This window comes from Cherax quadricarinatus, chromosome 10 (genome assembly GCF_038502225.1).
Source record: "Cherax quadricarinatus isolate ZL_2023a chromosome 10, ASM3850222v1, whole genome shotgun sequence".
In the NCBI taxonomy this organism is placed as follows: domain Eukaryota; kingdom Metazoa; phylum Arthropoda; class Malacostraca; order Decapoda; family Parastacidae; genus Cherax; species Cherax quadricarinatus.
In genome coordinates this window covers 9,712,873-9,730,503 of record NC_091301.1, presented here as the reverse complement: position 1 = coordinate 9,730,503, position 17,631 = coordinate 9,712,873, and the positions used below count along the sequence as shown (strand labels likewise).

Genomic DNA, 17,631 nt, shown 5'->3' with positions numbered 1-17,631 from the left:
CATCCCCCTCGTACTAGTACATCATCCCCCTCGTACTAGTACATCATCTCCCTCATGCTAGTACATCATCCCCCTCGTACTAGTACATCATCCGCCTCGTGCTAGTACATCTCCCTTATATCTCTACCTTCATTATACACACAAAAAATAGTCTCCATAAATATAACAATACTAGAAATAACTTTCGCCCTGCCTTTTCCGTTGAATTATCTATGCATATAAAAATAATAATAATGATAATAATAATAGCAAGTGGTCACGTTCTCTCACCTTTGCACATACACCCACCACAGTTGGAAAAGGTGAGGGTGGAACGTGAGAGTGAAGATCGTTTGGACTCACAAGCACAGCGCTACGAGGAGAGACTCACTGAACTGCACTCCGTCATTGCTGAACTCTCCCGCAAGATCGACCAGCAGCGCATCAGTGTGATAGCAGAGGAGGAGGTGGTAGTGGAGGAGTACTCGCATTCTGAACTCTCTCACGACCAACATGATGCCACGGGTAAGTAGAGAGGGAGAGAGAGAGAAAGAAAGAGGGACAGGAAGAGAGAGTGAAAGAGGGAGAGGGAGAGCAAAAGAGAGGGAGAGAAAGAAAGAGGGGAGACAAAACATGGTAAAGGCAGCCAGTAGAAGTTTTTTCTGTCCACAACAAGGTTATCTGCAAAGAAGGACTGTTGGACTATTTAGTACTACCTCGATGGTAGAGGCAAGAATAGTGAAGCAGAAGGCTCTCAGCCTACCCTCCAGCTACTGCCGGTATGAAATGTAAGGAGGGGGGGGGGGGCAGAAGTATAATAACACATTAGAAAAGCGACCATGGACATTTTATGGAAAATGTAAAAGTGGGTGGAATGCATGGCTACTATGTCAACTTCAAAATACCATGCTCCAGGTGGACCATAGCCAACAGGATATTTTTCATTGTTCTGGAACTTCCGGCAGGATGGTAGCAGTCACTGCTTAGAATGGACTGTGACTAGCAGAATCCAACAGAGTATTTACAAAAGTGTTTGTCTTGCTGATTCTTGAATGACTGCAATGGTTTGGCACTAACAACTGGGTGAAAACCTTCCGGTGTGCTATCCCTCTGTGAAAGAAATCTTCACTCACATATAATGTTGTGAATAACTGTTGAAATTCTTAAAAGCTAATTGTGCAAATGTTGAAGAGATTTTTTCAGTTGATATGTGCTTCCAGTGCATTATATACATATTGTATAATATGATGAAATGTATAATTTACTCATTTTAACATTGTCCTTGCTATTTGCACTGAGCACAACTGCCGTTATAAAAGTAAAATTGATGAACCATCGAATTCCTGGTAACAAATTTGGCATAGATCAGTGCAGAAACACAATATATATACTGTATATATAAATTTACCAAAGATACAGCTAATTTATATATTGCAAATAGAATTCAATAGAAAATATACACAAAGTTCTACTATAGTTTTTTTGTATAACCCTACTCTCAGGAAAATATGTCTAGATAGTCATACCAGCTATTGCTAGAGGTCTTATAAATTAATGCATAACCATTTACAAAGGTATTTTCTGTTGCAGAAGATTCAACGAGTGAGGCAGTGGAATCAGAGGAGCAAATGGAGGAGCCTAGGGATCATACTGCCACTGATGCCTCCACCTCTTGTGATATAGATGACAGGGCAGTTGAGGTATGAGCTCATCTCCATGATTCAGAGGGTTTGCATTCAGCAAATGTAGACAAATTAATGGAAATGTTGTTATAGCAGAAAAGACACTCTTTTTAAAGATTTCATGAAAATATTGTCCATGGAAATATTGTTGCTACAACAGTTAGCTCTTGTAGCACCTGGGCTTCTTTGGCAGAGGACACCCAAATTGTGTCATGAGTTTGAATATTCATAATAAATGAATGTAACAATTTAAAGGGAACAGTCAGGAGCGTTGGGTACATAACTGCCATGAATTTGATTCTCCGCATCCCTTTTAATTGTAACTTTTATTAGGAATTTTCAGCACATTGGCAAGCATCTAGAGGAAATAAGTGCTAGATCTATTGTCACTGCCTGCTGGTAAGGTCAATGATCTCCATAAAACCCTGAAAACAAGTTCCATTTTTTTGTGGTTTTTCACTAACTTCTTGGCAATAGAATTTCTTAATGGGAAAAATCACATATGACCCCTCTGTAGTGTAGTCAGTGGAGTATTGGGCTGACAGCTACATTGCCAAAGATTATAATTTCATCAGTCAGTTTGATTTCTATATAAACAAAATGAACAAGAGTTGCCGTATATATTTGACAGATCGGGAAACTAGGAGGAAGCAATCAGTGGTGAACAATAGAAAGCAGGGAACTACTAGAGAAACCAGAAGGCAGGAGGGCATACTGGCCTAAATGTGGCGGGAAGACCTTAAACTATCAAAACAAAACTAAATCTGCAAGGTTGTTAATTCTTAATGGGTCATTAGAATATGACCACAGAAGTACAAATACGTACATGAGTTATGATGAAGTGCACAACAAGTAGGCAGAAAGAGAAGGGAAAAAGAACTGAATTACATCCTCTACTGGTCATTCTCATGCACCTTTGATATCCGTACATTTCATTCTCATACACCTTCCACATCAATATAATTCCCACACCTATCCAACTCTCTCATACACCAATACAATTCTTGCACCCATGCAACTCGCTCCCACACCCCTACAACCCACTCCTACTTTCCAATATCTTACTCTCAAACCTGCAACTAACCCCAACATCCTTTCATCTCCAACAATCCTAAAACTCACTCTTCCCTCCAACTTTAACCCTCATACTCGGCTTCCTTGTGTCTTAAAACCTTCCAACTCACTTCTCCATGTCTAATGCCCCCCTGCAACTCATTCCCACATCCCTCCCATTCACTTCCACAAACATCCAGATCCCACCCACACCTCTCCAACTTCTACATCCTTCTGTTTCACTCATACATTCCTCTTAACTTGCTCCTACATAATTCTAACTCACTCTCACAATCCTCCAGCTCACACTTTCACACATTTCCAGCTCACTTTCACATCCCTCATCTCATTTCCACACTTCCTCAACTTACTTTTGCACTCCCAATATAATTTCTAATACAGTGGACCCCCGGTTAACGAACTTTTTTCATTCCAGTAGTATGTTCAGGTGCCAGTACTGACCAAATTTTTTCCCATAAGGAATATTGTGAAGTAGATTAGTCCATTTCAGACCCCCAAACATACACGTACAAACGCACTTACATAAATACACTTACATAATTGGTCGCATTTGGAGGTGATCGTTAAGCGGGGGTCCACTGTACTCATAAGACTACCACACATTTCCAACAGTCACCCACACTCCTTAACACACATCCTTCACTGCAGAAAATTGAATTAAACCCATGAGAGTCATACAATACCTGGGGAATGAGAGGCAATCAGTTTCAATCTAATGAAGGGAAGAATTCCTCCAATTTCTTAAAGTGACTTTAATATGAAGATATTCTTTATGAAGATATCATTTTCTGATATAGCATTTATTGCCTCATATAATTTAATCCTTATTTTAGTTACATTTCTTGAAAATTATTATATTCTTTGTATATTCATAAACTGTGACAAAAAGAGTAATGTGCCTCTTAAATAATGAAAATTGTAGATGACAATAAAATTGTATTTAGATACAGTACTTACTGTAGGCATGAAGGTGCTAAACCATTGTGAATCATTCAGCATATGATGTAGTGGAGGCAATATCCTCCATAAGCTAACTGCATGCACAACATACTATCTATTTTTTTTTTTTTTTCAACAAGTCGGCCGTCTCCCACCGAGGCAGGGTGACCCAAAAAAAAAAAAGAAAGAAAATCCCCAAAAAGAAAATACTTTCATCATCATTCAACACTTTCACCACACTCGTACATTATCACTGTTTTTGCAGAGGTGCTCAGAATACAACAGTTTAGAAGCATACACATATAAAGATACACAACATATCCCTCCAAACTGCCAATATCCCAAACCCCTCCTTTAAAATGCAGGCATTGTACTTCCCATTTCCAGGACTCAAGTCCGACTATATGAAAATAACCAGTTTCCCTGAATCCCTTCACTAAATATTACCCTGCTCACACTCCAACAGATCGTCAGGTCCCAAGTACCATTCGTCTCCATTCACTAGTATCTAACACGCTCACGCATGCAGGGCCTGGGGAATGCGAGCTATACTTGGGTTTGATCCAAGGAAGGAAGGGGTAGCTTAATTCCTTGATCATGAGCCTTTCACCAGCTACTTAGCTGTACTCAAGTATTTTTCTAACAGGCTGGAGAAGGAATTGCTGACCTGGATGTCAGTGAATGTCCTCGAGGCAGTGGAGATACCAGCAGTTGTCGAGCATCTGGGGATGATGCCTGCAGGTCCCTCAGTGCGCTAGAGGAGGAGGTGAAGGTACTCAGAGAAGAAAATAACAGTCTACAACATGCTCTGGCCCTTGCCCAGCACCACACGTCCACTCATCGCACCACCATCACAGCTCTTACTCAGGAGAGGGATGCTCTTTGTAAGAAGGTATGTGAAAAAGTTCTATGATAGTCAAGCTGGAAATTAAAAGCTAACATTAGTCTGCAATAGGTATATATGTGTTATTACCTGTTAATTATTATGTAACAGTTTTTTAAGCTACTGGAGTTAAGCTAGTATATTCAGAAAACTTGATAATGTTTATCTCCAAATAAATGAGACTCATGTGAATATTTAATATCAAGACACTCCAGAAATGGAAAAAAAGGTTGGCTTAAGCTAAAACCCATTCATTTCTTTTTACCAAATTTTTACACTGATGAAGAATCCATTTTTGGAAGGTGTTTTGATTGACATTACACTAACTGTTTGTTACAAAAAATCTTGCAGCTACGTGAGTATCAAAGAATGCAACCTGCAATGCCCCCACAAGCACTTCAGGTAGCCGATGCAGTGACAGTGCGAGGACTGAGAGGCACCCCCCTTGTTGCCTTCACGGTAACCTCTGGGGGTTCAGGGCTAAGTGGATCAGGACCAGGCACAGTATCTCCTTCACCTTCACCACAACCACCAGAGAGTCACACGCCCACGCACGATGACACACCCATTATCTGTAAACTTGCTGAGCGAGTCAGATTAAAGAAGGTGAATACGTACTAACTGAAGAAAAGGAAAAATAGGAAGAAGAGGGTATGGAGAGGAATATGAGGAATAGGGAGAAAAGTTGGATGAAGAGATTAATAATACAAAAGGCAAAGGATAAGGAATATGGATAGAAGTAGGATATAATTGGGAGAGGACTAGTCAGAATAGGGAAAGAAAAATTAAAAGAAGAGAACAGAGAAAGGATGAGGAATATGGAGAGGATGAAGAATACCATAGGGACAGAAGATAGAATTCCCCTAGGAAAAATACCACAGGGAGAGGAGGCTGGAAAATAGGATGAAGAGAGGAAAAGGAACAAGGGGAAAGAGATGAGGCATAATATATTTAAGTATTCTGACAACTTAAAGTAGTGTCAGAAGCATATGTCAAAAGACTTTCTCAACATGCTAGTTTGGCTAAGCTAAGAAAGCAACAGATGCCACTAATGTGCATAAGGATCAGAGAATACATATGTGGAATGACTGCCATCAGCATGAGTATGTAGGTAAGAGGTAGGTGAAAAGAAACATGAAAAGACAGAGAAAACTTTAGTAAATGTAAAAATGAAGGGGAAAACAGTGTACACTATACTGTATTAAAAAGTGGCACATTAGTGAACATAGTCATTGAATGAATCATCAAATAATAATCATAATGATATAAAATTATGTAATAATAATCAATTTAAGTGCTACAAACCATCAAAGATGGACAGGACAGTGCGGTTCTTGTACCTTGATAATGCTTTCATGAGTGCCAAGGCATATGTATTTATTACTTATGCTTTAAGATATTTATAATAAGCTTATAAAATTTTGTGTATACATGTTGTATCTTGAACTGTAGTATCTGCATGCCTCTGGCAAGACAGTGATGGAGTGAGTGATGCTGAAAGTGTTTCTTCTTTTTTGGGTCGCCCTGCCTCAGTGGGAAACGACCGATGTGTAAAAAAAAAAAAAGAAGTTGTATTAATTTATTGTTATATTTCACTGATATGAAAGGAATGGCAAAATTAAAATATTTTTGCTTTCAGGCTGAGAGTGGTGATCAAAGAATAACGGGGACAGACCTGAGTAGTGTGGGTGTGTGGACAACTGCCGTTGCTGAACAACTGGTTGCAGGTGTTCAGGAAGAAAGCGATGCCCAGGAGCTATATCATGCCCTTGCCACTGCTGGCGGAGCTCTTGCACCTCATGAGAGGTTAAAAGAATTTGAAGTGGAGATAGAAAGACTTCATACAAAAGTGGACCATTTGAAAGCACAGAATGATGTTTTAGCTATTACTCTCAGTGAATCTAAATCACACTGTGATCATTTAAGTATCCTGATGGGTAAATATGAATCTAACTCTATAGCTTTACAGCTGGCAGTGACGAACTTAGACCAGACTATCGAGGCTTATGAAGTCTTGGTGGCACTATTAGAAAGTGAAATTGGTTTATTATTAGCAAGCTGCAAGGCTGCAGGTGTTGGAGTGAAGCGGACGAGTGGTGGAGTGGGAAGTGGAAGTGGTGGCTGGAGCTATGCTGATCAGGATGATCTTGTGGCTTTAGTGAAAAGAGCACAGGAGCAGCGAAGATCAACAGAAAATGTTGCTCGTCACCTACTGTCTCGTTTGGAGAGGGCTGAAGCTCAGCATTCTGATGCAGAGAGCTGGAATGAAGCTGGCATTAGCCATAATACTAGGTATGGCAACAGATCTTTCTAAGCAGTGTATTTTTATTTTTTTGTGACGACTCAGAACTATGGGAAAAAATGCATATTTTGACTTTGTTTACTGTATTTATGCTTCCTCAGTTTTCTTGGTGTGATAGTTCTGTTTTCTATTACTCATCAGGACATCTTGTCTTTATATATTTTAACATTTTATTTAATTCTGTAAATACATTAAAGGCCTTTCAAATGTGCATAATAATTCTTAACAGAACAGTCCAACTCCATGACTGATAATTCCGTAATTTTAGCTTGGCCACCAAAAAAATATTTTGAATATCCACACTGTGCTCTGACATCTCAGTGATCCAGAGGAAAAGCTTTGGTCTGGTAGATGCTGCCATCTGTTGCCCAGAGATAAAAAAGTCAATGTCTGTTTTCATAAGCTGGTAGCTCATCCATGAATATGTTTATCTCTTTAATAAATTAAAATACTGTACCCTATTATGCAGTGTTATCTGTATTGATAAATGGTGTGTAAAGGGCTCTACCCTTGTAACAAAATAGGGTCTTCATGTTCAAAATGGCCTGATCTTCTTGGTGCAAATCTTTACTGGTAAATTCCATGTCTTGCTGATGGAAGGAAGCTTCTGGCTAATTGTTGCCATAAGATAATGCTGTTAATCGTGTCTCGGCAAACAGAACTAATGATGACAAGGAGTTCTCAACAATTGTACATAACTGTATAACCATGTTAAGTTTGATCCTCCTAGCTAGTGATGAGGTTGTGTCCATTTAGTCACCCGTCCAGCTGCTGGCCAGACCTAATAGTGCTTAACTTGGCTGAATGAACAATATTTACATTCTTCATGGTGCCTCAAAATTATTACAGGATACCCAAATATATTTAATACTTTAATACTTTTCATGCATTATTATTATAGTATGTGAATTACTATAATACATGCATACTTTCAGTGCTACTTCATCAACATCCAGTGGTGTTGACTCTGACGTGAGTCGTGGAGAGGAACAACGACTCCGTGAGACCATTAACCGACTAAAGGAGGAAAGAGGGCATGTTTCATCCTCTCTGCTTCCTCTTGAGTCACTTCATGTGGACCCTCTCACCAGGCACTACCCACTCAGCCTTAATGATGCACACAAACTTGACCTTGAAAATGCAGTGTTAATGCAGGAGCTTACAGCAATGAGAGAAGATCGTGCAGAGCTTAGAGCTCAGGTGATATTAAAAGTTTTTAGTAACAATGAACTATAGTTATATAGTACAGATTATTAATATAACTAAGCACTAAACCCACAAGCGTCATACAGTGCTGCTATAGCGTCACACAGCGCTGCTATGTAGTATGGAATAGGGAGTTTTTCTTTGAACCACATTCTTGAACATTTAAATAATTCAGGACTGAAACTTAATGAGTACAATATGTTACTAGTACTGTAGTATGAAAAATGCACTTCTGCATCACAGCCTGATGACTTACTGGGAACACAACCATCATTCTTTTATACTTCCACTTGCCTCTCTTGGACCCAAGTATGACCTATCTCAAATTTTTGCTCAGTTTGCCTCCATTTTTTCTAGTCATGTTCCATTGTCTGTGACCAAAACCTTCCAGTGGTAGCTAGGTAGCTGAAAAAACAGTTGGCAACCAGTACAAAATAGTTAATGGTGGCAATTTCAGTTGATCATCAGGCCCTGATGCAGCATAGAATTTTTATCCTTTAAAACCATTTATTCTTATTCCCCCTTCCCATGCACTGCATGACCCCTATGGGTTTAGCACTTCCTAATAAATATATGTAAATATGGAATGTGAGCAGGGTAATATTTAGTGAAAGGATTCAGGGAAACCAGTTATTTTTATATAGCTGGACTCGAGTCCTGGAAATGGGAAATACAATGCCTGCACTTTAAAGGAGGGGTTTGGGATATTGGCAGTTTGGAGGGATATGTTGTGTATCTTTATACGTACATATATGCTTCTAAACTGTTGTATTCTGAGCACCTCTGCGAAAACAGTGATTATGTGTGAGTGAGGTGAAAGTGTTGAATGATGATGAAAGTATTTCCTTTTTGGGGATTTTCTTTCTTTTTTGGGTCACCCTGCCTCGGTGGGAGACGGCCGACTTTTAAAAAAAAAAAAAAAATATCTTGAGACTGATGATCCATCAACTAGGAACTTGACCACTAGTATCCCAGTCACAGTTAAGGCAGCCATAGATTTTGGTGTCATTTAGTTTTTAACTAGAACCAAATTTTTACTTACTGTTTCTGCTTTCAATTTTTTGCTAGGTATATCTAATGGAAAGAGAGAAAGCTGGTTTAGAACTTCGAGTAGGGACATGCGAGGCCCAGGCAGCAGCCTACTGTGCCACCATTGACCACCTTAAATCGGAATTGGCGCAGGCACGCCCAGGAGGCAACCAGGTAAATATTTTAATTACATAAAACAATAGAGCAAAGGAAGAGCAAAGGAAGGGGTAGCAGTAATGTTAAATGATCAGTTATGGAAGGAGAAAAGAGAATATGAATGTGTAAATTCAAGAATTATGTGGATTAAAGTAAAGGTTGGATGCGAGAAGTGGGTCATAATAAGCGTGTATGCACCTGGAGAAGAGAGGAATGCAGAGGAGAGAGAGAGATTTTGGGAGATGTTAAGTGAATGTATAGGAGCCTTTGAACCAAGTGAGAGAGTAATTGTGGTAGGGGACTTGAATGCTAAAGTAGGAGAAACTTTTAGAGAGGGTGTGGTAGGTAAGTTTGGGGTGCCAGGTGTAAATGATAATGGGAGCCCTTTGATTGAACTTTGTATAGAAAGGGGTTTAGTTATAGGTAATACATATTTTAAGAAAAAGAGGATAAATAAGTATACACGATATGATGTAGGGCGAAATGACAGTAGTTTGTTGGATTATGTATTGGTAGATAAAAGACTGTTGAGTAGACTTCAGGATGTACATGTTTATAGAGGGGCCACAGATATATCAGATCACTTTCTAGTTGTAGCTACACTGAGAGTAAAAGGTAGATGGGATACAAGGAGAATAGAAGCATCAGGGAAGAGAGAGGTAAAGGTTTATAAACTAAAAGAGGAGGCAGTTAGGGTAAGATATAAACAGCTATTGGAGGATAGATGGGCTAATGAGAGCATAGGCAATGGGGTCGAAGAGGTATGGGGTAGGTTTAAAAATGTAGTGTTAGAGTGTTCAGCAGAAGTTTGTGGTTACAGGAAAGTGGGTGCAGGAGGGAAGAGGAGCGATTGGTGGAATGATGATGTAAAGAGAGTAGTAAGGGAGAAAAAGTTAGCATATGAGAAATTTTTACAAAGTAGAAGTGATGCAAGGAGGGAAGAGTATATGGAGAAAAAGAGAGAAGTTAAGAGAGTGGTGAAGCAATGTAAAAAGAGAGCAAATGAGAGAGTGGGTGAGATGTTATCAACAAATTTTGTTGAAAATAAGAAAAAGTTTTGGAGTGAGATTAACAAGTTAAGAAAGCCTAGAGAACAAATGGATTTGTCTGTTAAAAATAGGAGAGGAGAGTTATTAAATGGAGAGTTAGAGGTATTGGGAAGATGGAAGGAATATTTTGAGGAATTGTTAAATGTTGATGAAGATAGGGAAGCTGTGATTTCGTGTATAGGGCAAGGAGGAATAACATCTTGTAGGAGTGAGGAAGAGCCAGTTGTGAGTGTGGGGGAAGTTCGTGAGGCAGTAGGTAAAATGAAAGGGGGTAAGGCAGCCGGGATTGATGGGATAAAGATAGAAATGTTAAAAGCAGGTGGGGATGTAGTTTTGGAGTGGTTGGTGCAATTATTTAATAAATGTATGGAAGAGGGTAAGGTACCTAGGGATTGGCAGAGAGCATGCATAGTTCCTTTGTATAAAGGCAAAGGGGATAAAAGAGAGTGCAAAAATTATAGGGGGATAAGTCTGTTGAGTGTACCTGGTAAAGTGTATGGTAGAGTTATAATTGAAAGAATTAAGAGTAAGACGGAGAATAGGATAGCAGATGAACAAGGAGGCTTTAGGAAAGGTAGGGGGTGTGTGGACCAGGTGTTTACAGTGAAACATATAAGTGAACAGTATTTAGATAAGGCTAAAGAGGTCTTTGTGGCATTTATGGATTTGGAAAAGGCGTATGACAGGGTGGATAGGGGGGCAATGTGGCAGATGTTGCAAGTGTATGGTGTAGGAGGTAGGTTACTGAAAGCAGTGAAGAGTTTTTACGAGGATAGTGAGGCTCAAGTTAGAGTATGTAGGAAAGAGGGAAATTTTTTCCCAGTAAAAGTAGGCCTTAGACAAGGATGTGTGATGTCACCGTGGTTGTTTAATATATTTATAGATGGGGTTGTAAGAGAAGTAAATGCGAGGGTCTTGGCAAGAGGCGTGGAGTTAAAAGATAAAGAATCACACACAAAGTGGGAGTTGTCACAGCTGCTCTTTGCTGATGACACTGTGCTCTTGGGAGATTCTGAAGAGAAGTTGCAGAGATTGGTGGATGAATTTGGTAGGGTGTGCAAAAGAAGAAAATTAAAGGTGAATACAGGAAAGAGTAAGGTTATGAGGATAACAAAAAGATTAGGTGATGAAAGATTGAATATCAGATTGGAGGGAGAGAGTATGGAGGAGGTGAACGTATTCAGATATTTGGGAGTGGACGTGTCAGCGGATGGGTCTATGAAAGATGAGGTGAATCATAGAATTGATGAGGGAAAAAGAGTGAGTGGTGCACTTAGGAGTCTGTGGAGACAAAGAACTTTGTCCTTGGAGGCAAAGAGGGGAATGTATGAGAGTATAGTTTTACCAACGCTCTTATATGGGTGTGAAGCGTGGGTGATGAATGTTGCAGCGAGGAGAAGGCTGGAGGCAGTGGAGATGTCATGTCTGAGGGCAATGTGTGGTGTGAATATAATGCAGAGAATTCGTAGTTTGGAAGTTAGGAGGAGGTGCGGGATTACCAAAACTGTTGTCCAGAGGGCTGAGGAAGGGTTGTTGAGGTGGTTCGGACATGTAGAGAGAATGGAGCGAAACAGAATGACTTCAAGAGTGTATCAGTCTGTAGTGGAAGGAAGGCGGGGTAGGGGTCGGCCTAGGAAGGGTTGGAGGGAGGGGGTAAAGGAGGTTTTGTGTGCGAGGGGCTTGGACTTCCAGCAGGCATGCGTGAGCGTGTTTGATAGGAGTGAATGGAGACAAATGGTTTTTAATACTTGACGTGCTGTTGGAGTGTGAGCAAAGTAACATTTATGAAGGGATTCAGGGAAACCGGCAGGCCGGACTTGAGTCCTGGAGATGGGAAGTACAGTGCCTGCACTCTGAAGGAGGGGTGTTAATGTTGCAGTTTAAAAACTGTAGTGTAAAGCACCCTTCTGGCAAGACAGTGATGGAGTGAATGATGGTGAAAGTTTTTCTTTTTCGGGCCACCCTGCCTTGGTGGGAATCGGCCGGTGTGATAATAATAAAAAAAAATAAAACAATATTACATTCAATACTGTATTTTACTAGATCATGATTTCTTAACATGACTGTTACCTTTTAAATTTGATTTATAAAATAAAATAACACTATGTTACCAATCTCATTTTGTACCACTTCAATAAATTGTGAATTAAGTCATTCTTTTAGTAATTATGGTAGAATTACTAACAGAATGTTAGGTAAATATACACAGATGCAACTGATGAAACATTTTATTGTGGTATTGTTTCACTTTCCAGAAGCTTTGTCAAGTGTAACAGCTTGACAAAGTTCCTGGAGAGCGAAACGTTGCCACAATAAAATGTCACATCAGTTGCATCTGCATTCATTTACCTAACATTCTTCATTTAATTCACTGTAATTTCAGGATGGAGAAGGTGATGGTGACAGTGGTGTAGACTCATCATCCCCAGAGATCATAGAAGCCCTGAGACGGGAAAGACAACTGAAGGCTCGGGTGCAAGACCTTGTCACTACCCTTGAGAAGGTGACCAAGAACTCTGAAGCAAGACACATGCAATCACAAGAGTTTATCAATGATCTAAAGAAAGCAAATGGGTGAGGCTTGTGGTCTGATATCATATTTAAAATGTAATTAATTAAAACATGACTATTTCCTGATATATTAATACCACAACTTTGTGAAGCTAAATTTATTAAGCAGTAATCTCTAAACATTTGTGGTAACCACTCTGCTAATATTTTTTTTTTTCTATGGATCGCCTGCAGATAGTACCAATAAGTTGTATTTCTTGTTATAGTGCTTATTTTCTTTTAACTTAATGCTTGTATCCTAAATTGAAAATCAAACAAAAGAATTTTATTAAAATTGTGCTCACCACCTGTTGTCTATGTTCCCCATCAGTAAAATGGGTACCTGGGTGTTAGTCGACTGGTGTGGGTCACATCCTGGGACACTGACCTAAGGAGGCCTGGTCACAGACCGGGCCGCGGGGGCGTTGACCCCCGGAACTCTCTCCAGATAAACTCCAGATAAACCAGAATTACCAAGTCCAAAATAACTTCTTTCTGAGCAAACTAATTTATAAATATGAATATTAATGAGCTTAGACTGTGTGTAATCTCTATAAAGCTGCAGCCTCCAGATTTAGGATTTAACCCTTTCAGGGTTGGTGCCATACTAGTACGCATAAATTCTAGCGCCTTCAAATCTAGCATGAGAAAGCTGGTAGGCTTACATATGAAAGAATGGGCCTATGTGGTCAGTGTGCACAGTATAAAAAAAAAAATCCTGCAACACACAGTGCATAATGAGAAAAAAAAAAAAACTCCGACCGTGTTTTTGGTTTAAAACAGCGACTTTGCAGTGTATTTTCGTATGCTATTTATGGTTGTATTCTAGTTTTCCTAGTCTCATTTTATAGAATGGAAGACATGTATTATGGAAATTGAGATGATTTTGATTGGTTTCACAATGAAAAGTACCTTGAAATTGAGCTCAAAGTAGCAGAAATGTTTGATTTTTGCCAAAGTTCAAAGGTAAACAAGTCATGCCACATGTCCAATATACGACAACTGGTGAGTCTGATATTCTTTCACAAGTGCACTGATATTATTTATACCATTTCTACACCATTTCTACACGAATGCAGTAGTCTGCATAACATAAATCTTCTATTTTTTGTGAGAATAAAAATTCAAAGAGGAAAGCAAAAGAAATGTAACAGAGGCCTGGGGACGTGAGTAATGAACAGAGGAAATGTTATTTTAGTGCCTGGAATGTCTGTCTTGTTTATTCTGGACCCTATTTGGAAATTGGCTTCTTTTGAAATTTGTGTGAAATTGGCAAAATTGCCAATTTCTGACCATGTTATTGGTTGGTTGACATCGGTAAATGGGTGGTTTCTTGTACTCATTCGATAGACAAAATGGAGTTCGTGAAATAGGTATGATTTTTGTCGACCGGTACATTGGAATTGCCCAATACAGTGGACCCCCGGTTAACGATTTTAATCCGTGCAAGAGGGCTCATCGTTATGCGAAATAATCGTTATGCGAATTAATTTTCCCCATAAGAAATAATGGAAATAAAATTAATCCGTGCAAGACGCCCAAAAGTATGAAAAAAAATTTTTTTTACCACATGAAATGTTAATTTTAATACACACAAACTGAAAAAGGCATGCACAATTACATGACACTTACTTTTATTGAAGATCTGGTGATGATTGATGGGATGGGAGGAGGGGAGAGCATTATCTTCTTACTGTTTAGAAGGGGAATCCCCTTCCATTAGGACTTGAGGTAGCAAGTCCTTTTCTGGGGTTACTTCCCTTCTTCTTTTAATGCCACTAGGACCAGCTTCAGAGTCACTGGACCTCTGTCGCACAACAAATCTGTCCATAGAGCTCTGTACCTCCCGTTTCTTCAAGACTTTCCTAAAATGGGCCATAACATTGTCATTGAAATAGTCACAAGCACGGCTTGCAACAGCTGTGTCAGGGTGATTTTCATCTATAAAGGTTTGCAGTTCAAACCACTCTGCACACATTTCCTTAATCTTTGAAGTAGGCACAATGGATTCCACAACTGGCATAGGCTTCTCAGGGTTAGCCCCAAACCCTTCAAAATCTTTCTTAATTTCCATACTAATTCTCACCCTTTTTACCACAGGGTTGGCACTAGAAGCTTTCTTGGGGCCCATGGTCACTTATTTTCCAGAAACACCACCGAAAACACTGTAATAATACGAAATATTCCGAGTGTATGCTTGGATGTTACCGCGGAGGCTGGCTGGTAAACAATGGGACGGCCGGCACATGTGAGGGCACATTGGACGCGTCTCGGACGAAAATCGGTATGCGGGTTTTTAATCGGTATGCGGGGCAAAAATTTTGCGATAAAAGTAATCGTTATGCGGAAAAATCGCTATGCGATGCCATCGTTATGCGGGGGTCCACTGTAATAGGGCTTGAAGTGGGTGAAATAGCCGATGCGTAAACATCGTCGAGACCACTAGCTTCGAGAGAGCATAATTCCGTAAGTTTTCCATAAAATTTTATACTTTTGGTGTCATTATGATTGGGAAAAGATTCTCTATCATTTCATAAGAAAAAATAATTATTTTTTTACTTTCGAAAAATTTCTGACCCTGAGAACAAGTTTAGGAGAGGGCCTGCCGACCCTGGAAAGGTTAATGACTGGCTTGCATCAATTTCTTCAACTCACATCATATAGACATGTGATTAGACTTATATTTAAAAAAATACAATTCTTTTTCTTTTATAGGCTGGCTTTACATGATAAAACTTTGATTCAGTTACTTTTCTGTCAATTTATCAATGCATTAATTTTTCATAGCCAGTACACTCCCATAAAATTTTTTTTTTTTTTTTTTTTTATTAACACATCGGCCGATTCTCACTAAGGCAGGGTGGCCCGAAAAAGAAAAACTTTCATCATCATTCACTCTATCACTGTCTTGCCAGAGGGGTGCTTTACACTACCGTTTATAAAACTGCAACATTAGCACCCCTCCTTCAGAGTGCACTGTACTTCCCATCTCCAGGACTCAAGTCTGGCCTGCCAGTTTCCCTGAATCCCTTCATAAATGTTACTTTGCTCACACTTCAGCAGCACGTCAAGTATTAAAAACCATTTGTCTCCATTCACTCCTATCAAATACGCTCACGCATGCTTGCTGGAAGTCCAAGCCCCTCGCACACAAAACCTCCTTTACCCCATCCTTCTAACCTTTCCTAGGCCAACCCCTACCTCGCCTTCTCTCCACTACAGATTTATACACTCTCAAAGTCATTCTGTTTCGCTCCATTCTCTCTACATGTCAACAACCCTTCCTCAGTCCTCTGGACAACAGTTTTAGCAATCCTGCACCTCCTCCTAACTTCCAAACTATGAATTCTCTGCATTATATTCACACCATACATTGCACTCAGACATGACATCTCCACTGCCTCCAGCCTTCTCCTCGCTGTAACATTCATCACCCATGTTTCACACTCATATAAGACCGTTGGTAAAACTATACTCTCATATATTCCCCTCTTTGCTTCTAAGGACAAAGTTCTTTGTCTCCACAGACTCCTAAGTGCACCGCTCACCCTTTTTCCCTCATCAATTCTATGATTCACCTCATCTTTCATAGACCCATCTGCTGACACGTCCACTCCCAAATATCTGAATACATTCACCTCCTCCATACTCTCTCCCTCCTATCTGATATCCAAACTTTCATCACCTAATTCTTCTTTTTACAACACCCACCACCATCTCTACACCACACACCACCTTCACTACTCCACCTACCACCATCACTACTCCACCATCACTGCTCCACCCACCACCATCACTACACCACCCACCACTATCAGTACTCCACCCACCTTAATGTTTCTGGAAAAAATCCGAGTGTCGAAATGGAAGTTACCTTTTCCCGGATTGATACGAGAACCAAACACGGGACAAGGTGCCTCACTACAATCTGGGATAAGTGTGGGAGTATTATCCTTCCAGTTATGTCTTAGAAGAGCATGTGGGATGGGACAAAGCACCTGACAGTTCTGTGGGTACAGAGTTGGATTTCACTTCAGATACACCGCCAACTAGTGGCGGCGTATCTGAAGCTCACTTGTAACTCGGATTTTGGCTCGCAACTCAAAGCAAAAAAATCGACCAAGCAATGGCTTGTAACTCAGAAAACTTGTAAGTTTGGGCACCCGTAAGTGAAGGTACTACTGTAGTAGTGTGTTCTCAGATACATTATATTTTATATCACATTAAAATTATGCTAACATACAGTGAGAAACTTGATGACACACTGAGTGAAAATATTTTTGGTCACAATAATCAGTTTAATGTCTTTTCACAGAGCACTTTTGACCGCTGTGGATCGCCTTAAAAAGAAGTATGCTCTTAAGGTGAAGAGGATGGAGCAGCAGATGATGGGCATGGTGGACAGGCATGCTCACCAGGTGGGTATAGTGCTCGTATTGACATACTTTAATATGTCTCATGTGGTACAAGCCTTCATAGCCCTTAAAATCAACAACAGCAATCATCTAGGGAGGTACTGTGCTACCATCCTGTCATTTGCATTTGAAATAAAAGTCTGTTCCTCAGACCAAGAGCCCTTCACTAGTTACAAAGCGCCTTCTTGAAGGGACTGCATGACTGAACTTGGGACTGTGAGCCAGATTGCCCAATATATTTCAGTACTATTCTTGCTCATGAGGAAGTCTCTTATGGTTTTCATTGACAATATATGTTAGCTGGAGGTAAAGTTTTACAGATTCATAATTGTCACAAGCAGTACAATAATTCTGTTGTCAACCATCA

The 17,631-nt window shown here is 39.9% G+C and overlaps 1 protein-coding gene across 2 annotated transcripts in view; it reads left to right on the top strand.

Moving 5' to 3' along the window:
* LOC128687923 (colorectal mutant cancer protein) overlaps positions 1–17,631 on the top strand; it is a 141,908-nt gene that overhangs the window by 106,927 nt on the left and 17,350 nt on the right. For both annotated transcript variants that reach the window (XM_053775539.2, XM_053775538.2), the window contains 9 exons: positions 294–504; positions 1,570–1,679; positions 4,321–4,566; positions 4,909–5,163; positions 6,197–6,849; positions 7,795–8,059; positions 9,134–9,268; positions 12,683–12,873; positions 17,165–17,267. In XM_053775539.2, the coding sequence (XP_053631514.1) occupies positions 294–504; positions 1,570–1,679; positions 4,321–4,566; positions 4,909–5,163; positions 6,197–6,849; positions 7,795–8,059; positions 9,134–9,268; positions 12,683–12,873; positions 17,165–17,267 (2,169 nt within the window). The remainder of the gene's footprint in view (positions 1–293; positions 505–1,569; positions 1,680–4,320; positions 4,567–4,908; positions 5,164–6,196; positions 6,850–7,794; positions 8,060–9,133; positions 9,269–12,682; positions 12,874–17,164; positions 17,268–17,631) is intronic.